This window comes from Bacillus rossius, chromosome 7, assembly GCF_032445375.1.
Source record: "Bacillus rossius redtenbacheri isolate Brsri chromosome 7, Brsri_v3, whole genome shotgun sequence".
In the NCBI taxonomy this organism is placed as follows: domain Eukaryota; kingdom Metazoa; phylum Arthropoda; class Insecta; order Phasmatodea; family Bacillidae; genus Bacillus; species Bacillus rossius.
In genome coordinates, this window is record NC_086335.1 from 5,871,736 (window position 1) to 5,896,956 (window position 25,221).

At 37.6% G+C, this 25,221-nt stretch overlaps 1 protein-coding gene across 2 annotated transcripts in view; it reads left to right on the forward strand.

Annotated features, from left to right (window-relative positions):
* Nucleotides 1-25,221, forward strand: part of LOC134533654 (pyruvate dehydrogenase phosphatase regulatory subunit, mitochondrial) — a 194,173-nt gene that overhangs the window by 50,177 nt on the left and 118,775 nt on the right. For both annotated transcript variants that reach the window (XM_063371192.1, XM_063371193.1), the window contains exons 3-4: nucleotides 13,847-14,010; nucleotides 18,741-18,977. In XM_063371192.1, the coding sequence (XP_063227262.1) occupies nucleotides 13,847-14,010; nucleotides 18,741-18,977 (401 nt within the window). The remainder of the gene's footprint in view (nucleotides 1-13,846; nucleotides 14,011-18,740; nucleotides 18,978-25,221) is intronic.

The window sequence follows — 25,221 nt, forward strand, 5'->3', positions numbered from 1 at the left end:
AAGTAACGTTACAGGACTGGGACGTGCCTGGAAGCGAGGGAAATTTTAAGCGAGCTGCCAACAAAGTATTAGATCTGCAAAATATCAGATACGTCTCTGGGAAAGGTGCTTCAGACTACTGGCACAAAGATTAACTTAGGGGAGTACACCAGCCTAACAAAGTGTAAATCGCCCTTTAGTAACCAAATTATAAAGCAAATAAAATTTCCAAAAATAATTTAAAATTATAATAAAATTTAAAAAAAATCGTGTCGAAATGCCTAATTTCCGGCACATACTGCATTCAAATTCAAGTATATGTTCACACCACTATGCATCACTCATTAAATATTATGGGGATGCTTTTAAAAAATTTTATGACCCAGCAAAGAAACATAAAAGGTCCATAAAAAGTGGCATAAGAAGACCTATATCTCTTCAAATGGCTAAAGATGCGAAAAGGAAAGCTGTGTTCCAACTGTAGGATGAAGTTATTTCAAGAACAAGAGTTTGAATATTCATAATAATTTTAACGTACAGGAAGGAAAACCTTAGTGACACTACACCATATGAAAAGGAAGATTTTAATTTAAACATGAGTACTCTTGATGTATCACCCTTAAAACTTAAAGGACTTTCAAACATTCAAAATTAGTGTATGTTAAAAGAAAGATAGCTGAAGTCAAAAGTAAAGTGAAATTGAAAGTAATAGCAGTTTTGAAGCTACCAGAAGATGAACTGCAGTCTGAAGGAAGTACTGATGAAGACTTACCTGAAGAGTCAGTTATTAAAAGGAATGCAAGTGACATACATTTTCTAATCAGTCAGATGAAAGTAAAATTGAATTATGCAACATCCATAAGGAAGAAGTTACACATTTTATCAGTTGCACCTAATTCCTGGTCAAAAAAGAAAATTTCAACAGAATTCAAAGTTTCTGAGTACATAGCAAGAAAATCACGACAGTTGGTGAAAGAAAAAGGAATTATTTCATATCCTGAGTCTTTGCAAGGTTGAAAAACTTATATGTTGAAGTTGAAAAAGTCATCAATTTTTATCAAGCAGATGTCTAATGCCAGGTGTCAAAGATAAGGTTAGTGTACACAAAAATGTTTATGAACAAAAGTGCCTAATACTCTGCAATCTTAAGGAACTACACACACCATACATAGAGAAATTTTCTTGTGATAAAGTAAGATTTTCTAAATTTAGACAAATCAAAGCAAAGGACCTTATCAATTTAATGGTATGTTATAGTGAAAACTGTGATTTCATGTTAAGAATATGTCCTAACTGTCCAAATTATTAAAAGGTACAATAATACGTAAGAAACATTTTTACTGACTTTGATGATGAAGATGAAATTCAATTTTCACAGTGGGTAACTACTGATCGCAGCCATTTGCAAACGTTGGTCCTTCCTTTATGTGAGTTTATTGATCTGCTTTTGAAGAAACTCTTTAATACCACACTCACTTGTCTCTAAACAGCAGTCAAACTATGTGAAACAGAAGAAAGAAAACATTGAGTCAAATGAAATACTAGTTTTTATGGACTTTGCAGAAAACCATTCTATTGTTATCAGTCATATCATTGGGTACGTTCTACTCACACATTACATCCAGTAATTCTGTACTTCAGAAAGGATGGAGAAACATGTAATATGTCTTTGTGCTTTATCTCAGACTACCTAAACCATGATGTTCTCTTTGTATATGTGGTTCAGAGAAGATTGAGCTTACTAATTCATGTAGAATTCCTTAACATTAATCAAGTAGAGTAGTATATCACACACGGTAGTACAGCACAATACAAGAATTTTAAAAGTTGGGTCAACCTCTGCTATCACTTGGAAGATTTTGATTCAAAAGCTTCTTGGACCTTTCATGCAACAAGTCATGGTGAAACAGCTTATGATGGTGTTGGAGGCTGTGTTGAAAGGACAGTATTTAGAGTGAGCTTGCAAAGACAGTATAAAGATCAAATTTTGACAACTGAACAGATGTTTCAATTTTACAATGAATACTTGACTAAAATTAAGTTTCAGCTCATCAAAGAAGACGATGTTCAAGCAGTGGAAGAAAAGTGTTTCTCAGAGTTCGCAACTGTGTCTGGAACAAGGTCCTTGTACTATTTCATCCCACTATCTGAAACTACAGTAGCAGCTAAGTGAATTAGCTCTGGTGAGAATTTTTCTTTAGAATACTTTTTGACTGAAAAAATGGAGAGCTTCAAAATTAAAAACAATTTGTAAGTGTGTTCAGTTTATGATGATAAATGTTATATTGTGTGGGTTCCTGCTTGCAAAAAAAAGATGAAGATGCACAATGATTAACTTTATGCATCCTCACAAGCCAGCTAAGGTATTTTACTGGCCAGAACATAATTATGGCCAGCAAGATTCATGCTGGGTGCCATTAGTCAACATTCTTTGCACTGTTGATGTTCTGGAACTTGAGACTCAGGTTGGAAAGGTGCATTATAAACTGGCATCCATGAGTGAGAGAAAAATTACATCAAAATGGTCAAAATGGAATCAGCTTCTCCATAGATCACATTGATAAAGAACTTAGGCCTACTTCAGATATGTACATCATCAAGTGACACCGGTATTGCAAAAAAAATGCAATTTTCATGAGCACAGCTTGCAGGATGTAATTTTAGTTTATTTATAAAAACTTATGTACTGTATGTATGTATAATTAACAAAAATTCTATCAACTAAAACATTTCTTTAGGTGGGATGAGGGAGAGAAGGTAAATATCCACAAATTTTATTTCACCATTTTGTAACAAATTTTGTGCTCTTTCTAATGGTATAAAGCTCGAGATTTTAAAGATCAATAGAAAAAAGTGATAATAGGATTACAGAACTGATGTTTACAATTTTTGGTAATTCATTTTTTCAGCTTCTAATATAAATTGCACGTACTTCTGGGCATTTAATTACATTTTACGAGTGATTTTTGAAATGTATGTAAAATTCTGATGAGTATGGTGAGTTTCATGATTTTACATTAATAACTGTTATTACAAATGTAAGTTGAAGAAAGATGTGTCACTCGACTTTGGTACAGCATTACACAGCTAAAATGCTGGAAATGTGTGATGTGCCTGTAATGTGATCATCTTGGAACCACGTGGTTTTGTTTCAAAATGTAAGTCACAATTGAAATAAGTCAGAATTTCAAGTAAACAATCAAAACAAAGAAATGCTTTGATTAGATTAGTGTACTGTGACATCACCATTTCGTTCACTGCAATGCTTTATGATAAACAACATTTTTTGTTTTGTTGTCAGGCGCGTAAACAAACAAAGCTGATGGTTGTGGTGATATTGGTTTTAACCTCTTAGCAACCTCTTTGCATAAACATTGTTTAACCTTCAATATTACCACTTATTCAAATCTATGTATTAATTCATGTAACAATCTAAGTCATGTTTTGTGCTTAATAAAGCCTTAGTTTCTGATGATAAGGTTTATTATGTCAATTTATTAAGCACATTTTACCAAGAAACATTTAATACAAACAATGGACAAGTATTTCAAGCCCAAGAGATTTGAAGCAGATCACACAACTGGGAAAAGCTCCTCACAATGGAATCACTGGAAGAAAACATTCGAAGTCTTCACAGCTTCAATCAAGGCTTCTGAATCTGATAAGCTGTTACTACTCTACAATCACGTGAGTCACAGTATATACGAACTTATTAGCGAATGTACTTCTTATGCGTCTGCAATCGAAAAGCTAGATTCACTCTTTATTAAACCTAAGAATGAAATATTTTCAAGGCATAAACTAATGAGCCGACACCAGCAACCTGATGAAAGTGTAAATCAATTCTTACAATCTTTGCGTCTCCTTAGCTCTGACTGCGAGTTCAAAGATGTTAAAGCAGCAGCTTATAGGGATGAATACATTAGAGATGCATTTATAAAAGGTCTCTCATCGAACAGTATCCGACAACGTTTGTTAGAAAACGCAACTCTTAGCCTGGATGAAGCATTTGCAAAAGCACGATCATTAGAATCAGCTCATATAATTTCTGAATCCTATATTCCTAGCCAGACACCTTTAGCCTCAACTGAGCCGGTTCAGCAACCAAATTCTCCTGTAACCGCAGCCAGCAGTAGTCAGAAATGTTTCTTCTGTGGGTTCCCTCGTCATCCTCGTTCTTCCTGTCCAGCGCGAGAAGCTACATGCAAACTCTGTGGTAAGAAAGGCCATTATGCAAAAGTCTGTAGGTCAATTAAGCCCAAAGATCGTACTGCCGCCTTACCTGACTCTCCTCAAGACACAGATGACTTCTCAACTATTGCTTGCCTTCCTGCTAAGTCTCTGGTTTTCCCTACTAACCAATCTAATCGTAATCGTAAGACCAAACCAACATCTTCCAAAACATCAGCTGCTTCTCCAACTAGCCTTTCCAAAACCATTGTCAAACTGAAAGTAAATGGTTTTCCAGCTGAAGGGCTAATAGACACGGGGAGTTTGGAGAGTTACATAAATGATGGTTTTGTCTCCAAACATAAATTAAAACAATATCCTACGTCATCTGAAGTAGCTATGGCATCGTCCTCTTTGGCCATGCCTATAAAAGCTTATTGTTCCGTAGATTTACAAATCTCGGACAATATATACAGAAAAACAAAGCTTAACGTTCTAAACAACTGTTGCACAGATGTTATATTAGGGCACGATATATTTAAGCAGCATTCCACTCTGTCGATAGTTTTTGGTGGTAATAAACCTGAACTGCAAATCAGTAGCTTAGCATGTGCCAAAGTCGGTCCGGCCACCCTCTTCGAACACTTAACACCAAATTGTAGACCTATCGCGATCAAGTCCAGACGACACTCAAACGAAGACGAAAAATACATTCAATCCCACATAGAAAAACTTCTCTCTGACGGTGTCATTGAAGAAAGTAACTCACCCTGGAGGGCGCAGGTACTAGTCGTGAGTGGAACACATCGAAAACGTATGGTCGTCGACTATTCTCAGACTATAAACCGATACACGATGTTAGACGCTTACCCAATCCCTTCCATAGAGAAAATAGTTTCCGATGTAGCTAAATATAATATCCACAGCACAATATATCTCAAGAGCGCATATTATCAAATACCAATAAGGGTTGAAGACAGGCCGTACACCGCCTTCGAGGCAGCAGGAAAACTCTGGCAATTCAAACGTATACCAATGGGCGTCACCAATGGAGTGTCTGCGTTCCAGAGGAAGATGGACGAGATCAAGACCAAAGAAAGACTACAAGGAGTTGGCATCTACTTGGACGATGTGACGGTGAGCGGAAAAGACCAATCTGAACACGACTCCAATCTACGAAAATTTTTAGACGTCTGCAAGAAATATAATTTAACCATTAATCAAGAAAAATCCCATTTCAATTTGAAGTCTCTTAAGCTCCTCGGTTATCTCATCGAAAACAATATACTCAAACCAGATCCCGACAGACTTAAGCCACTGATTGATTTCCCTATCCCTAGAAACAAAGCATCCTTGCAACGAGCACTAGGGATGTTCGCTTATTATTCTAAATGGATTCCAAAATTTTCAGATAAAATACGTAGATTAGTGAACTGTAAAGTATTTCCTATGGCCCCTGAACTAATCCAAGACTTCAACAATTTACGGAACTGCATAGTTAAATCCTTCGTCGTTAACGTAGAGGAAGACATCCCATTCTGCGTCGAAACAGATGCCTCTGACGTCGCCATCGCCGCCACTCTGACTCAAAACAAGAGACCAGTAGCCTTCTTCTCGAGAACCCTCACTAAGAGCGAACAACACCATTCAGCTGTCGAGAAGGAAGCTTATGCGATCATTGAAGCCCTTCGGAAGTGGAGGCATTACTTGATAGGAAGAAAGTTTCAACTTATAACCGACCAGAAGTCTATTTCTTACATGTTTAACATTCGGCATCCTGGGAAAATCAAGAACGAAAAATTTACAAGATGGCGGTTAGAACTTGCTCCTTACAACTATGACATCATCTACAGACCGGGGAAGGAGAACGTGGCGGCTGACGCTCTCTCTAGGACTTGCGGCTCGCTCCATACCTTCGACAGACTTGTCCACTACCACAAGGCTTTGTGTCACCCAGGGATCACCCGGATGGCTCACTGGGTGAAGAATCAGAACCTTCCCTACTCCATCGACGAGATACGCCGAGTCACGTCTTCCTGCAGAACATGCTCCGAAATCAAACCTCGCTTTCACAACAAGCGGAGCACCCTCATCAAGGCCACCGCACCCTTCGAACGGCTCAGCGTTGATTTTAAGGGACCATTACCATCCAACACTCCTCGGAAATATCTGTTAACGGTAGTCGACGAGTACTCCAGGTTCCCTTTTGCCATCCCTTGCAACGACCTATCCTCCACAACCGTCATTCAAGCACTTAATCAGATCTTTACACTCTTCGGATATCCTTCATACTTTCACACAGACAGAGGCACATCCTTTATATCCAGAGAACTTCAATCATTCCTACATTCCAATGGAGATGCTACTAGTCGTACTACACCATACAATCCGTGTGGAAATGGCCAAGTAGAACGTTACAATGGGATAATATGGAGAACTGTATCGCTGGCGCTGAAAACGAAGGGACTCGTGATAACGCAGTGGGAGAAGGTGTTACCTGAAGCGTTGCACTCCATCCGCACACTGCTCTGTACTGCTACTAACGCTACACCCCACGAACGTATGTTCTACCATAAGAGAAGGGCCAGTTCTGGAGTTACTCTTCCTTCGTGGCTTACTACACCAGGGAAAATTCTAATGAAGAATCACGTCCGTCAGAGTAAATATGACCCCCTGGTGCAAGAAGTAACTCTGCTTGAGGCGAACCCTGACTATGCTCTGGTTCAACTTCCAGATGGTAAGGAGACAACAGTCAACCTCAGGCATCTCGCTCCTGCAGGGGATATTGTCAACAATGAATCTAACTTAGAAGACGTGAATTTTCCAAACCTCGCTGATGATCCTAATCAACACACTGAAGCATCTGAAGACACTCAGCTGAACCTCACTCCAGAAGATTCACCTGCGAAGAACATGAATGATCAAGACCTACCTCAAGTGAACCCAATTCGGACTCCACCCAGATCTCCTCCCAGACCTCAACCTCCACTCCGGAGATCTTCCCGCAACACTAGACCTTCTGAATATCTCAAGGACTATGTCCTTAAATGAAGAGGGGGCGAATGTGGTGATATTGGTTTTAACCTCGTAGCAACCTCTTAGCAACCTCTTTGCATGAACATTGTTTAACCTTCAATATTACCTCTTATTCAAATCTATGTATTAATTCATGTAACAATCTAAGTCATGTTTTGTGCTTAATAAAGCCTTAGTTTCTGATGATAAGGTTTATTATGTCAATGGTTTTACGACATGAACAGGCGACATTCACTTGATCGTGCAAGAAGCATGGGTTTTCAAGTTAAATGCCACAAACATTCAATTACTGGCCATGTGATTTGTTTATAGTTTTGAAAATGCAACCAAACTGGAAATTGCAAGCATTTAAAGTGGAATGGCATGTTGGTCAGAATTATTGGGATTCGTGGTATCAAAACGTCTTTTCCTTTGTGCTTTTCTTTAAGAATTGTTGCTTCGAAGATGTTGTTCATCAGGTTTATTTACGGCAAGCCGGATGCCATTAAAAATACGTTGTTGGTTGAAATTTCAATATTATGATTACTGATACGACTTTCAATTGGAGATTGTGAGGCGGCAATCTGGGCAATTCCAGCGAGTTTAAAAATACAGTTGGATAGTTTGCAACATCATCTTGGCTAGTAACAGAATCCACCAATTTGTACGTCATAAAATCTCCATTTTGAATCTTGAAATTCAGTTCAACATCAATGTTTTTTTGGAGGCAATATAGCACGTTCACTCAACCAATCATGATTTTTGTAATTTTGAGCAATGTTTGGGAATACCTTTCGGATGAGTTCGGTTTTTAATTGGGTGAATTGGAAAAAATTAGCGGGTAATGTAATGCAGCCAGTCGAAATGTCAATGGGGATTTTGCCACTACCAATGTCCAGCAATTGTATTTAAAATACTTTTCCAGTTTGGTCATTCTGCAACTCAACACTCATGTTCATATTTTTTTTTTTTGTTTTTATGTTTTTCCACAAACCAAGAGACTTTAAAAATACATTAAGTTCATCGACTGACGTTGACCGTGAAATTACTGGCAATGTTTGGCGAAAATCACTTACCAAAATAATTAATGCACCACCAAATTGGGTATGATTGTTTTATAGATCTTGCATCATTCAGTCTAATGCCTCCAAAGACTTTTTATGAACTTTTAGTACATTCATCCCAAACAATCAATTTGCATTGCTGTAAAAGTTTGGCCATCACACAGTTACTCGAAAGGTTGCCCGTTGAAGTTTGATTGATTTGCATATTCAATGGCAACTTGAGTGCTGAATGTGCCATTTGACCATCTTCCAATAATGCAGCTGCAATTCCTGATGAAGCAAGTGCAAGTGCAATTTCATTCTGCGAGCGAATTGTTGCCAAAATCAATGTGATCAAAAAAAGGTTTTTCCAGTTCCATCCGAGCGTCCAAGAAGAAAATCCCTCCAGTTCCTTGTTTGACAGATTTCATGGTAGTGTCGTACACATATTTTTTTGCTGATTCAACAGCGGAACAATTTCCCTGCCCAATAAATCATAAATATTTTTAATGTTACTGTTTTTTTTGTTATGACTATACAAGTTTACAAAATGTATTCCAGGATAGTGTCACTACCATAAAGTTTACTTTGGCACACCAATACGCTTCGTTCATCCCCCGATGTTTGCGAAACATGCATGTGTATTGGACTTTCAACCTATCAAATTTCCGTTGTGTAATGTGTGCTTATTTCATTGCATTTCTGGTGCATACTAAAATTTCACCCTCAACGTGCCTAAAGAAGTATAACCTCAAAAAGGCAGACAATAATTCCGGTGTAGGGGGAAATGTCACATTTTCAGCGGTGAGACATTTATATGCGACGTGTTCGGTACTTCTGTTGTTCGGTACTTCTGTTGTTCGGCTAGCCTTGAGAAATCAACAGTACCATTTTGTTAAACAGAATTATAGTTAGGTTTTAAAATTAGGAAAAACGTTTTACATTTTTAAGCTAAAATTAATATTTTTCATATACTAATAACACTAACTGATAACGTTTTATGTTGCTGATGGTTTCATGTTTTATAATTAATGTATACTCATGTTTCTTCTATTATGCATAGGCATTTAAGGTAATTTGTCGTGCTTAAATATTAAATTAAATCAGTCAATTTTGGCTAGGTTTCTTATAATTGAAGGTAGTTTGTTTTATTATTTTATTTTATCTATTTTGCTTAGTTAAAATTAATGTGTATTAATTACGTTTTTACAATTAGTGAGGCGATGACATTCAAGAAAGTTTAAAAAGAAAAGGAAGACACGGGCCAGTTTGTTTATTTTTAACGCCTCAAGTTAGTGCGTTGTTGGGAAAACCCAGCACGTAGGCTATCTCTGGGCACTACCTCGCCAGCCAATCAGAATGAACCTTGAGGTTGTGTGATGTGTCGTTCCAGTCTTTCAGAGAAAAATTCCGGCATCATCATTATTCCATATATGGTCATATTTCTGGTTTTTAATTGTGTTTGGTTAGTTGACATGGGGCTGCCTTCCCTTTGTTTCCACCTCTGTAAGGGAAGACAACGTTCTTGTTCAACAAGTTGTCGCTCTGTTGTCGCTGTGTACGGTCGCGTCGAAGGCAGAAATCGTGAAGAGATAATTTCACACCCGCTGGTCAGGGCCAGGGTTTGGACTTTTAATTATAAATTCGATCCCAGGCGTCAGTAAATGACTGTTGTCACCCTCCCAGGACGTATCCGCGGGATTTGTACCTTCGTTCAACAGAAAACAAAGGGACTTTAATTTTTTTTGTAATCGAGTAATGAGCTATAGTGAATATGCGATAGATCGTCTGGACCAGTTGTGTAAGCTATGATCTGCATTTTTTCCTTGACGTAATAATAAAACAAAAGATTGCCCTAAACAACTCTTTTATTGTAAAGACAGCTATACGAGGTGTGGTTATTAAATAACGAGACTGTCGCTGCTACAGAAGAAAGACGCATGCGCCAGATGCCAACAACCGACAGCGTGTAGCGTGAAGCTTTATTTATGGAATGCAGTGCCTCTAACTTCTGTAAAAAAATCACTATAGCCGTAGTCTTCATCTGCATCAGAGGTTGTTTTTGTGTTTCGCCGAAAAAATTTCAAGTGTGACATTAGAGCAATGTATTGTTGTGAAATTTAACATGAAACTTGGAAAAAACACTACTGAAACTTACAATTTATTGAAGGAAGTGTATGCAATGAATTTTTATCGCGTGGTTTAAGCATTTTCAAGATGGTTGTGAAGATGTTGAATATGATTAACGCCCGGGTCGCCCTTCCACGTCAAAAATAGATGACAATATTTAAATTAAAAAATTGGTAATCTGGTTCAATCTGAACATCGGTTCAGTATTCGTGAGATTGCTGTGACTGTAAGAAGTGACAAAGAATCCGTACGGAAAATTTTACATATCAGTTTCAACATGCAAAAAGTGTGTGATAAATTGGTGCCTAAATTTCTCATGTTTGAACAACAAGAAGCTCGCAAAAATGTTTTTCTGACACTTTGAATGCCATTGGAAATGACCCAAACTTATTGGAAAGGATAATAACATGTGACAAATCGTGGTTTTTTACTTACGACCCTGAAACGAATCGGCAATCCATGCACTGGAAGAGCCCAAGTTCACTGAGAGCCAAAAATTCTCGAATGAACCAATCAAAATTCAAAGCAATGATGATTTTTTTTGGTTCATATTCATGGATTATGTACCTTCACTCGGTTTCTATATTACTACTACACGTTCTTGCTGAACTCTGTGAAAGAATAAGGGAAGAAGACCTGAATTGTGGAAGGACAAGTAGTCATGGGTTCTCCACCAAGACAGTGCACTGGCAGTCAGGAGGTTTCTAGCCAGTCCAGCATCCCAGTGTTAGACTATCGGCCTTATTCGCCGGGATCTTGCACCGTGCGACTTCTATCTGTTTCCTCAGGTGACATCTGCATTAAAAGGAATAATATCTCAGTTTGTTGAAGCTGTGAAAGAAAAAACGGTACGTGTCGTGAAGGAGCTGACCGAAGAAGACTCCCAGCACTGTTTCCAACAAAGTAAGATAGGGATAGAGGAGGGGTGTATATTAAAGGTGACAATGAGTGAGTACATATAGATGAAATCAACATTAAATTTTTACAGTGTCAGTCTTGTTATTTAATAGCCACACTTTGTACATCAACTTTTCTCTTAATAGAATAATTCATCCTCAATTTTGGTAACAAGACGAACTTAAGAACAAAACTTCAAAGTCATCATATATAAACATTATAAACTTTCCAGTGATTTAATTTTTTTTACTATTTGTGTTTGTTTAGCTAGGCTAACCTGGAATTTAACAATTGGAAGCTAAAGTGTAGCTGGTACAGACTTCTACACACTCAGAGATCAAAAAACTCGTTGAATTCAAGAAATTAAGAAAATTGAACTGTTGGAGAAATGTTGCAACATCATCACAATCATTGTTTACTTCCTAGTTAAGTGAGGAAGTAGTCTGTTGGAACGTTCATCACGTGTCTGCAGGATGTCTGTGTTGGCGAGATCGACGAGACCCAGTTGATCCAGTTGTATGCAGTTCACCAGACTTTTACATTGTGTGATGGCGTGGGACGTCTGATAACATCACATCGCAGGACTTCCAGGGATCAGCAGTGTCCAGCAATGTAGAACGTCGTGGAGCATCGCTTCGGGGGACATCGTGGGATGTTTTGAACTTCAAACAATGACCAGAAGCAGAACTTCAGGAATGACCGCATCAAGGGATAAACAACAAAAAAAAAAAACCAAGTTAAAGGACAAAAAATAGTAATTGGTCTATATTTTGTATTAAAACTATTTTCTGGTATTTTGGAAAGTGTGGTTAGGTTATGGGGTTTTGGAAAAATAATTTGATTTTGGTTTTTTTTTTTCTTAAAAATTCAAAATGAGCACTACTACTGAAGGGGAGGATTTTATGGGTTTCACAGAAGGCTTGGAAAATTTATGAGACCAGGCTAACATGAATGTGGAGTTGTTGGAAGGTCAGGATATTTCATGTCATCAAGCAATATCTGGAAGCATGCAACATCCTGAGACAAGTAATAGATTTGAGTTAATTGGTGGAGGGGGGGGGGGGTGGGGTGTTTGTCAGACCAAATGATGCAAATACATATTTCAATATAAGAAATGATGAAATGATACAGGATCGAAAACAAAATATAGAGGGATTAGGAATAAAATTTAACAAAACAGACAGGAAATGTCATAGGGACAAACAGAATTAAGACAAGAGTTAGGAAACCAAATTGCACAAAGAACACATGTGCAAAAAGAAGTTAAACTAAGCCTTGGACAAAGCCAACATGTAATCAGACAGGAATTTGCTCAGGGGAGAACAGAAATAATCACACAGATACAGCAGGAACTGGTACGAGTAGAAAATAAAATTGATACTATGAAAACAGATGCAAACAAAAACATTTACACTTGTATACAAAAGGTAAAAAATGTGAATTGCAAATTACAAGGGTAAAATCTGGTTTACATACATGTTAAAGGGATTTGTGTATTCTGAAGGAAAACATTGAATATGTCAGGCAGGAGGTACAGGAAAATCAAAGAAAAATTTTTCATTCACTGGAAAATTTCGGACATAGAAAGACCGAAGTATCCAAGAAGCACAATGAAATTGAGGAAATTCATGTCAAGGTGAATAAAAACATTAGATGCATTGAGGTAAATGAAAGGGAAAATTAGCAAAATTAGATGTGATGCCAAAGGGGAAATGGAGTTCTGTACTGATGGTCGAAAATTTGAAGAAAAAAAACTGTACTAAAATTCTATGTTTACAATAGGGGTGATACCCCTATCCAGTATATTACAAAGTGTTATAATGTTTTTGGTTATTTGAAAGGATCTGATGATGTTTTTATACAGATTGGTCGTCTTTCTGGAACCAACTGGAGTGGTTGTGACGTGTCGTTTCATCCCGTGCCGACCCGACGCTCCAAGCATACAGAATAGCGGCACATTTTCCACGCGTCTCCTTGTGGCAGCCTCTCTCAGGCCACTCAGGGACAGGGGAAGGAGGACGGGGGGGGGGGGGTTGAGGGGGGCAGGGGGGGTGGTGGCACACACGCACGACGTCAGTGGCTACCGCTGCAAGGCTTCACAGTTCGTGTCAGTATTAAATATAGATATTTATATAGTTAATTATTAATTTATTAAAACATAAAAATATATATTATGAATAATAAAATAAGTTGAAATATAAAATAAAATTGAAATATATATTTATTATAAATGATATAATTCTTATTACATAATGTTATATTTTATACATATAAATTTAACTGATTTTTTGTAGCAAAACAAAATATGTATATGGGTTCTAAAAAAAAATTATAAAAATTTCATTTTATATTTATTATGAAAAAGACATTAAAGTCTTGTTTGAGCTAATAGATTTTTTAAAAAATCTTACCACAGTACCAACTTGGCTAAAATGTATTTACATGTATTTTATCTTTAATTTATTAAGGAATGTAACACATGTGTCTACATATTTTTACAATGGGTGCAACAGGGAAAATGTTATCACTTTTATTGGTTCAGAATGCAGGTTTTATCTCTTCTCCATAAAAGTTTGGAAAGGGTGTTGGTGATGGCAGGTAGTTGTGTGCAGATCGTGGGACATAGAGTGTGAACTGGTGAGCCCGGAGCAAGCCAGAGAGCGCTGCCCTCTCATCAGCATAGAGGACCTGCAGGGAGGTCTGTGGATCCCTGGAGACGGGGTTGGCGACCCAAGCAAGATATGTACAGCCCTGGTGTCTGCTGCGAGGAAGGCAGGTGAGTCATTGTCCCGTCAACGTGGAAGTGTTTATTCCAGGTCTCGGGCAAAAGACCCCAAAAGTATCTTTTTGTAAGGGAAGGGAATGTTTTGAGTCGGCGTACGTGTATACCTTGGGCGCCACCACCTGGACCCGGCTACCGACTCTGTCCCAGGGCCGTGACGTGGCCCATGAGGAGCTAGGCTCGACTTCCCCCTGCTAGCACTCACCGGCCCGCTCTCGGCGGCGGGCACGCTATGTGGGGTCTTGTCTCTGTACTGGGAAGCTTGTGGTCGAGAATTGAGTGCAACGATTCGGGTGAATATCGGTTTTATTGGTGCCGTCACGTCCATGGACAAGAGACTGAGTAATCACACAATGAAAGGTCATTTGGTCCTTTACACTCCATAGCCGTAATTTAACTTGCCATAGCTGATGTTTGTACAACAGCCGATAGCGTAGTCAGACCTGCGTGCTCATCTCTTCCCCCCTCGTATGGCTAACTGTATCCCACGGCACATCTGTTGTTTACAGCAGTTGAAGCAGACTTCGTGGTGTCATGCCCGAGGTTTTTTTTTTGCCTGTGGAGATTTCACTCTAACAGAAATTTACAGACGTGCTATTCAAGATTGGGGCAGGAGAATTAACATCGCGTTAAATGGATTCGCGCAATCTGAAGATGTGCTAAATGAGGGATAGGTGTATATACTTGGAGGCTTACTGGGAAAAAGTTCTCTATTTTTTTGATTTTACTCAGCTAGAATGTATTGGTTGAATCAACTTGCATTTTTCTTTAATTTGAATATTACTTAAGTAACATCGAGGTTTAGAACTATATGTTGTTTTGCTAAGTCTGAAAAAATTATATAATAGTGGTATATATTTATATTTTCTGAACTGAATATATTTTCATGATAAACAACCAATAAAGTTATATTTTGTGTATAAAGAATTATGAATATTTGTTTAACAGTTGATTAACTTTGTATCTCATGGGTATAGTTTTATCATCTGCGATTCGTGGTAATTTATATGCCCAGGCAGTTCAATGGTCCAATTAAACATTGGTGTCATTTAAGTCAAAACTTAGTAGTCCCAAGGAATCAAAGATTATTAATTTAATCTATTTTGTTAATAGCAATATGGATATTAATGAGAAATCAGGTTAGAATCAACTCTTTCAAGTTTGTCAGTTTTGTTATTGCATCATCACTAGTGAATTTATATAATATAATTTTGAAATAAAAAAAATCTTATATTTGTTAAGATAAAAGTAACATGATAAAAGTTAATGCTACACCAATCTTGGTTAAAAATTGAAGATGTCAAAAGGTACTATCCATGTCTGATGGGAAGATCCCTGGAAGGAATTCGGTTGCCGAGGCTAGCTCTGACAGACAAGGGAATATGCGCTACTACGTACAGCGAAAACATTTACTCGCCTTGTACATAACGTTAGATTTTCCAGTAACACGAATCACGAATGTTATAGAAGAAAACCTGAACAATTATTTACTACCAAAGTTACAAACTGTAATTTTTTGCTAAAAGATTAAAAAGAGCGCTGACAAAACCATGGAGCACTGCTATTTTCATGCTATTGAAACCAATTTCGTCAAAAAATCGTCATATTGTCTAAAAACTTAGCGCGTTCCAAAGAAGCTGTTCTTTTTATACGCTCGTTAAGTAGTTAATGAGGAAAAAAATAGTAAACATTTTTCCTTATTTTTTATAACAAACCAATATTTATACGTATTTTTTATAATGACATGACATTGTATGGCTTCACATTGATTTCTTTCCTAAATAATCTAAAGTTATTGTAAATAAATGATGTTGGCAAGTTGCTGACACACTCCTTTAGAAATATATAACGGACATTTCATTCACCATAAATCATCCATACTTAAAAAATCATTCATTGATTTAACTTACAATTAAAAATGACATAAGTGTATGTTAACTCACCATTTATACTTGACTCCAGTTGCATAGACAAATAGGCAGAGGCAAGCTGAGTCGCTGTGTAGGAGGCTGCGAATTTGTCTTGGTGGAATTTGCTTATGTACTCGTGTTTCTTGATAGTCACGCAAAATAAAAAACGATGTAACTTAAAATAGTAACTTAAAAATACATCTTCCCACTAATGTTAAATTTTTACAATGGCCTTGCCAGTTCAGAGTCAGATTCACTATCACTTGGCTCTTCATCGCATGATGACTCGTCACTTTCAGTATCAGTGCTATCGTCGGTGCCCAAATTAACAATGATACTGTCAATAACGTCCGGAATTATGCCATCCTTCTTCCAATATCCTTCTTCAATGTGTTGGACGTGCCTGCAAAATCCCTCCCAATCTTGTTTAGTCACTGACGAAATGGCAGCTTCTGTCAGATCATTTAGTTTCGTAAGTGACAAGTCACCAGTAACTTTATTTTCTCTGACTAGCCTCTTGATTTTCCCCCATGCCAGTGCAATTGGGTTAAGGTCACAAATGTAAGGAGGTAGCCTAAGTACAGTATGACCAAAATGCCTGAGTTTACCATCTATTTGGTATGTTTTTTCCTTGGGTTTATGAAGTTCTACGAGCTTATACAAATCAACTTTACGCATGCTCTCACAGAATCCAACACCGTTTTTCTCGAGCCACGTCATAACATCGGTTTTTGTAGCATACTTTGACAGCGGTTTGTTTATTTGCACTGTGTGGTACGGTGCATTATCCATCACAATGACAGAATTTGGCGGAAGATTAGGTAATACTTTTTCGTCCATTGTTCATTTGTCCGTGGTAGTCTCCGGTAACAGTTCCAGCTTCGTAAACAAGTGACGCATTAGGAATAAACCCATTCTGGCTACCTGCGTGCAACATAATAAGCCTCCTACCTGCGCTTGAATTTGCCTCAATTCCAAATTCATCGTCGTGCTGCCAACACTTGGAAAACGTTAAATTGTTGTCAATCCAACTTTCATCGAGATGAACAATCTGTGTACCAACTTCGCGGTAGTGCCGTATCTTGCGTAGGTAATCATTACGCCACGTAACAATATCTGCTCTCTCAACGAGAATTTTTCTCTTGGATCTGCATTTCCTCCACTTGAAACCCGTACTTTTAATTAGGCGATGCAGTGATCTTGCTCCCCATGGAAAATCTATTTTATTCTTAATTATTGGCAGCAATTTCGGGACTGTCGGAACTTTCTTCTCGCGTACGTAAAAGTCATGTATAGCATTTCTTATAACGCATCTGTCGAAATCATCTACAGTCATGGTAGTGTGTTTTCGCCAAGCAGAACAATCTTTTCCAGGTGTTGATAATTTATTCGTAGAATCTGTAGCATTTCTTACTTGGTTTTCCTTTCTGATTCGCTTCACCGTCGCTTCACTCACACCTGTATTAAAGGTTCACGACGTGTGGCTTGATTCACAGGAAAAGCTAATTTACCTTCTTTTGCTTCGTTGTCACACTTCTCTACAACAGTGTTTATAATTTCGCGTCCTTCACTATGTATAACTTTTCTCTTTTTCCCGGTAGAAGCCATTGCTTAAATGAGGTTTATTATTACTATTTAAATTTATCTATAGTTACGTAAATAGTAGAGTTTAATAATTACTTATTAAATAACTACCTATAAATTTCAAACATATTTTAGTAAAAATACTACCGGACCACGCGTTGCGCCTCAACTTGAAAACAAGAAACGATGTTTGCGTGCAGAACTGTACACTGCTCAGGCGACAAGCGATAACTGGCGCCCACCCCCTTTTTTTCCGGGTAGGGACCGGTTCCCCCCCAACTCCACCACACCCGTGTCTAGGGATCTTCCCATAAGTCACGTACAGTTAAGAAGAGTTGAGTCCGGTAAAGCAGCCTCAAAACAAGTGAGCCCTTATCCCCTGCCTTATTAAACCTGTACTAACCAGTATTTTTTATTGAACAAGATATAATCATTGAAAATAGTAAGGATGCGGATATGATCTCAAATGAAAAAATGCCTTTTTCTGCACTCTGTATTCTCGTATCCATTTACTGGCACTTTATGGTGCATCTTTTGGCTGTTTATTCCCACATTGCCCTTGATAATACTCTTTTCTGCTTCTGCCTTTTAAAAAATATTTTTTAAGCATGATGTTAACTCCCGATTTTCAATTGAATAAAATGAACGAACAAAAAAACACTCTAATTGAACATAAAATTAAACTTATAAAGTCTATCTCACAAGTCTATAAGTCATTTTGACATTTCAAATCACAGTGTTCAGATAGCAAAAATAAATTACACTTATAAAGCTAACCTCTTAAGTCTATAGGTCTTTTTACATTTTCAATCAGACTATTTACATAAAAATGAATGATATGTATAAAGTTGATGGCACAAATTGGTAACTTTTTTCCCACACGAATAAAAAAATTGTAGATTCTTTAAATAAAATAAAATAAATATGGTAGCTTCGATTGTCAGCTGTTACTAAAACTGAGGAGTAGAAAAACACAAGCACTGTTACAAGAATGCCGTATAGTCACTGTGGCGTCATTTATACTTCTCCCCTGCTGTCGCCCCTTCCGGCCATTACAACTAGCATGTAGCGTGATACGCTATCGTACCTATCCCCCCCCACCCCCCCCAACACACATTTGCCGTCTTCTCATTCGACCGCTGGTGCATGCGTGGGGGCGGCATCACCGCCGATGCACTCTTCTCTACCGGTTCCCCCGCCACGCACCTAACCATCCCCCTGATGCCGCAGGGGTGAGCGTGGTGGAGAACTGCGCCCTGCAGCAAGTGCACGCCCCGGCGGGCCGCGTCTCGGGGGTGGACACGTCCCGGGGCAGCGTCGAGTGCCAGTTCTTCGTGAACTGCGCTGGTCTGTGGGCCCGCCAGGTGGGCAAGATGAGCGAGCCGTACGTGAAGGTGCCCATCCACGCCGTCGAGCACTACTACCTGCACACCAAGTCCGTCCCGGGACTCGGCCCCTCCACTCCAGGTACGATGACATATCCGCCTGAGCCGAGCGTGCAACAACCGTGCCCGAATATCTTCTACAATATCAAACAGGTTAAGGCGGGCTTTTTAAAAGCACCAATTTAAAAAAAAATTTGATTTATTTGTCAGATTTAGTCATTTCAAATTAACAACTTATTGACATTGATTTGATTTCAGTTTATTTCTATAACTAATTGTTCATGATTATATTTAAACAAATTATTTAAATTAAATTTGCAAAAACTGTGAATAATATTTGAAAATTAAAAGTATGCAATTTTTCATCAATGTTTTCTTATGACATCACGTAAAATTATCGTCCGTTAACCGACTTTACAGACAACCCCCTTTCTTTTGTAATGATTGAAATTTAAAAACTAAGTCCAATACATTCAAAATAATTTTCTGTCTCGTTTACAACAAGGTAAAGATATGTTTACTCACAACAAAATAATGAAGAAAATTTTTTAAATTAATCAGCCTAGCTTACGTTAACCATCATTCAGTTTATTTGAAATGGTTTTAAGAAACATTGTAAAACTATCATGAGGAAGTTCCTACTAGGATACGAAACCAGGTTCTCTCGAAGGTAAGCCAAATATTTTACAACTGTGCCACTAATATTGTCTATATCTTAGGTCATACCAAAAATTGTTATAAGGCAGATAATGCGATAGTAGGTGCTGGAGGTCTATCTGATTTTAATGAAAAATAAGTAAGGTTATGTGATAAAGTTAATTAATAAAATCCAAAATGAATGAGAGTTCCTCAGTGAGAACTATACTATAAAATAACTGCATTAAAAATAGATACAATGCTTTTCTTCCACCCCAGTGTTTGTTTTCATATTTTATCAAACTGAAACTTGAGATAACTGTTATATAATAATTACAAATATCACAACACAGATGGTAGAGCAATAGCAGGTATTGGTTTGTATAGAAAAGTACCTGCAGGGATCATTCTTCAAAATTTTAATGTAGAATTACCATTAAAATATGCTAGAATTACTGAAATGAATATAAAGATTGTCTGTCCACAGATTAATCACACATTCGTAAATACCTTTTACGCTTCTCAATGGAGCTCAGGTCGACAGTGGCTTTCTCTCCTGTTTGTTTCTTACCGCACAACTCATTTCCAGCACTCTGATTTGCACATACACTCTTTCGTCGCGCCGTGCCACCGTCCTGCGATACTCCGCACAGTAAGTCCGTCGCCTGCTATCGCTCGCCAAGGGATCACTTCACTGCCTCGCAGGTCATCCTCCTCAGCTCCGCCCTGGGAAGGTCTCGTAGCCCTTCCAAGTGTCTTGTCATCTCAACACTTGAAGCCACACCACTTAAAACAGACGGGAACTGGGAACTTTCTTGAAACAGAGAGAGAGATAGAGAGATAGATAGATATAGAGGGAGATAGGGAGATAGCGAGCAATATGGAGAGAGAGATAAGAAGAGAGACACTGGGAGATAGAGAGATACGGGGAGATAGAGAGATACATAGAGATAGAGATGTTTGGAGAGATTGAGGTATTTTGAGAGATTTAAATATTTTGAGAGATTGAGATGTTTGGAGGGATTGAGATATTTGGAGATATTGAGATATTTGGAGAGATTGAGTTATTTGGAGAGATTGAGTTATTTGGAGAGATTGAGTTATTTGGAGATATTTAGATGTTTGAGATAGAGATATTTGTATATATATTGATATTTTGAGATATGGAGAGATAGAGAGATAGAGATAATGCTGGAAGTTGGTTAGCATGACACAAGGCTTAACTATTAACTAGTGAGGGGTTGAATCCCATTTTTCTCAATTATGAATCTCAGAGTGCTTTGAATCCACCCCTTGAATCGAATTCTAGGTCTCAAGGGTCAAAAATGAAATGTACAAGAAATAAAAAATTGTTAACTGGTATCAAATGTTTCTTCAAAACACTTTGTTGGTGAGGTTTTAGCTACATTTTTAATTGGTAATTCCTAACGAATTTACAGTATTTTAAATGTACCTAACCTATACCAACAAACATATTTTAAAATATGACATTATATTTATACCTAACGTAACCATTTGATAAAATGATGAAGTAAAGAATTACAATACCTTCTTACATTATAATTGGAAAACATGCCATAAAAATTAAAAAAAAAAACCTTATCAAAGTTTTCTTTGCCTAGAAACATAAATTTTATTCAGAATTACAGATAGTTTGTGAAACCAAAACCCGTTTTTAAAAATGAAAAACTATTTCAAAAAATATACTTAGAATCATCTCTATTACTTCCATAAATTCAACCAAAAACTAAAATAACAAACTGTTAAATCATTAAGCCACGTGGTAGGTACTAAATAAAGCATTACACCAATTCTCTTATCATTTGGCATAAAGGGCAGAATCTACACAATGTGTACATTTTTATAGGTTGAAATAACATCTAAAGAGGTTAAATGTATGTTAAACACATTAAAACATGTCTTCACAAACAATTAACAATTTTATATTGGCCTAACCTATAAAATTTTAAAATTTTAAATGTAAAAATAAACTAGAAGATTGGTTTTTGGGATGTTTACCGGGAAACAAAGTTTTTCTCCAATAAAAAAACTAAATTTTTGTGTCGCATAAAGTAGCATAAGAAAGTTATGTGAAGCAAGGTATAAATATAAAATGTTAAGCAGCTTCTCCTGTGAACAAAGGTATCTTGATTTTTCATCAAATAACAAAAGATATGAAGATAAAGATGTACAACTTTGTGTTTCACACAGCATAAAAAGCAACGAATCACGTTTGTGGCGTTCTGAATAAATCAAAGGGTGTTATAGTAGGAAAAATATACTACTTCGAGATATATCAGGATACTACTTGGTTATTGAGATTAGTAGAAAAAATACTACTTCGAGATATATCAATATACATGGTTATTGATATTTGTTTTCTGTGTTTATCTATGATCTTTCGCGTGAAGTTTTCAGAAATGGCGTCAATCAACTCTCAGAAACAGCGGTTTTTCCCACCAAACTTTGTGTTACCTCAAAAATGTTAAGAAATTTTGTGAAAAACTTTTAAAACCAATGAATTTAATTATTTTTCACAAATTTTGTGGTTCACCATGTTTTGAGGTCTCTGAATATGGCAACTATACATCAAAATTCATTTCATGAACTAAGTTTTCCAGATCAGTATATGATACGTATTGTAATTTTGTTTATATATTGAAATTAGAATTTCTGAGGAATGACAAGAGAATAAGTCCAAAGATAAACATAAATAGGGTAGAGCGGGGCTATTCTGATCACGGGGTAAATCAGATCATTATAAGAGAATTGGCAACACAGCAAGCCATGAGCCGAAAGGAAACAATATCATCCCATCAGTCGCAAGCTGGGAGTGTTGGTGTTCACGTGGTAAAAAATTTCCGTTGTTATTCTAAACTTTGCTGTGTGTAAGGAAGCGATTCAACACCAAGGTAAGTCACGCCATGCATTTTTATCACTCTATATAAAATCTCACGTTCCAAAATAAGAAGCTACAATTACAGAAATGAGATATCTTTTAGTACTTTGGTTTCTTCACGTAGCATATTTACTGGAAAACAATATCCTTGTATCAGTTCTGATAAAAACCAGTTTCCTCTTACAGTTTGGACGGCAAAGGTAAAAGTCGACAAAATGGGGCAATTCCGATCACGCTATTGGGGCTATTTCGATCACAGGAAATAATTTAGTGCTCTGGAGAATACAGCACAGAAAGGATTGTATTTATCAACTAATCTTAAATGCGATTACTCAACACTGCTCTATTGTCACGGTGCACGTAGCTGACAGAAAAAAGTATTATCTTAATGTTTCAAGGATAGCTGAGGGGACAGTTAGAGACCTAGCTGTCGCCAGTTTGTAGATACTGATGTTTATCTTTTCGACTACCGCACATTCCGTTGCGGTGATTGGTTTCACTGCCGATGCTTGGCGGGTCGCACCCTATATTACTCAAGAAAGAGTTGGCTGGTCGCACTCCGTGTTGGCCACACTTTAAATAACTCGCACACATTTTTTCATCTCGATGCCATAAAATAAAGGCATTACCAACTTGACATATATAAAACGAAAAAGTGTCAAGTTTGTACCTTGAAATATGACCATTGGTTAAATACTGTCAGAGTGTTTGCCATCCACAAATTTTACTGGTTCTTAGTACCAGCCGCTGTGTGCTGAAATCTAACAACTTTCGAAATGGGTCTTCGGGGACCATAGCAGCATAAGATTTCTCGCAACAAAGTTTAGTTAATTACGGATTTTCTTGAACATCTTGATACTGAAATCTAATATTGTTATTAATAATTTATTTAATCTCCAAATCCTTTCTGGAATACGAGACAATAACAGAATTCCACACTACCCAAGTTATAACCGAGATGAACATTTTGATGCATTTTACTGAAGTGTTGCATGCATTTAAAACATCTCAAATGTAAATCAACACTAATATGTACTATGGTTGTGAATTTCAGATGGTCAGAAACTACAAAAGAAAGAACACCACTCTTCAGTGGTCCGAGGAGTCTATGTCAAATGCTATCAGCAGTGTCCTCCATGGAGAAACAACCATCAGAGCAGCTGCTAACTTACATTAGGTGCCATTCACCACACTTCAGAACAGGATCCAAAAAGTAAAACTACAGCAGTTATTAGGAGACAAAGGGAAAGAGTGCAAACATAAAGTTGGTCACCCACCTGTACTAAATGCTGAGGAGGAAGATGAACTGTGTGACAGACTGCTCAACCTGTCGAAAAGAGGCTTTGGTTTGACCACAATTCAGGTAAGAAATGCAGCATACATGTATGCTGAAAAGAAGGGTCTAAAAATTCCATGGAGCAATACCGAAAAATTGGCTGGTAAAGATTGGCTTGGCAAGTTCATGGCCAGACATCAACTCTCTTTGAGGAAACCAGAAGGTTTGTCAAAAATGAGGGCAGCTGCCATGGATGAAAAAGAATTTAACGACTTTTATGACCTCTTTGGTGATTTGACGAATGAATTAGAACTCAGGGAGAAGCCAGAGAGAATTTATAATGTTGATGAGTCTGGATTTCCTTTAAACAATAAGCCATCAAAAATCATTTGTGAAAAAGGCCAAAGAGAAGTAATTAAATTGACAAGTGTAGAACGTGGGGAAAATGTGTCAGTAGTAGCTTGTTTCAGTGCTAGTGGGGTGTACATACCACCATTCGTGATTTTCAAGGGTGTGCGGTATCGAGAGTCATACTGTACTAATTTGCCATCTGGATCTGTAGCAGCAATGTCTGAATCTGGATATATAAATGAGGACCTATTTCTCAGATGGTTGCAACATTTTCAAAAGCACAGACTCCCAGGGAAATGCCTTCTTATTTTGGATGGACACGCATCACATTGTTCGCTTAAATGCCTGAACTACTGCAGAGAAAATGAAATTGAACTTCTCTGTTTACCACCTCATACCACTCATGTCCTTCAGCCTCTAGATCGCACACTATTCAAACCATTAAAAACTTTCTACCATCAAGAAGCAACCACATTCTTTCACAACAACCCAACACAATCAATCACCAAGTCTGACTTTGGAAAGATTTTCACAGCTGCGTGGAACAAAGCTGCATCCCATGGGAATGCTACTAATGGGTTTCAGTGTACTGGTCTCTACCCATTTAACCCTAAGGCTATCTCGATGGATAAATTTCTACCATCTGTAGCTTTCCGAGCTGAATCTCCTTCTACATCAACAAAATCATCCACCATGCAAACTTCAGGTCCTTCATCTGATGTTTCTCTTGATCATGTTCAAAATAAGTCACACAGCCAACATTCCCCGTCCAAACACACAGTTTGCTCCAGTTCCCAAGCTTCATCCACCATGTCCATATCAGCTTCTACGTCCAAGTCTCCCAGTGAACAGAAACTCATTGGATTTAATGACATCATTCCAACCCCAAACAAATCATCTACTAATAGGAATGCACCGAAACAAACCAGAAAGCAGAAATCTCGACATCTGACATCGGATGAAAACATCAAGGCAACAGCAGAAAAAGTTAAAATTGACACATTAAAAAAGAAACAGATAGATTGCATAGTGAAGAGACGAAGACTGTTTGCAGAAAATGAAATGGACTCAAGTGGAGAAGAAATCCTCATCATGAAAGATTCGAGTGACGTACCATGTGGATTTTGCAACAGAAGATGGAGCCAGTCTGCCAACAGAGGGGAC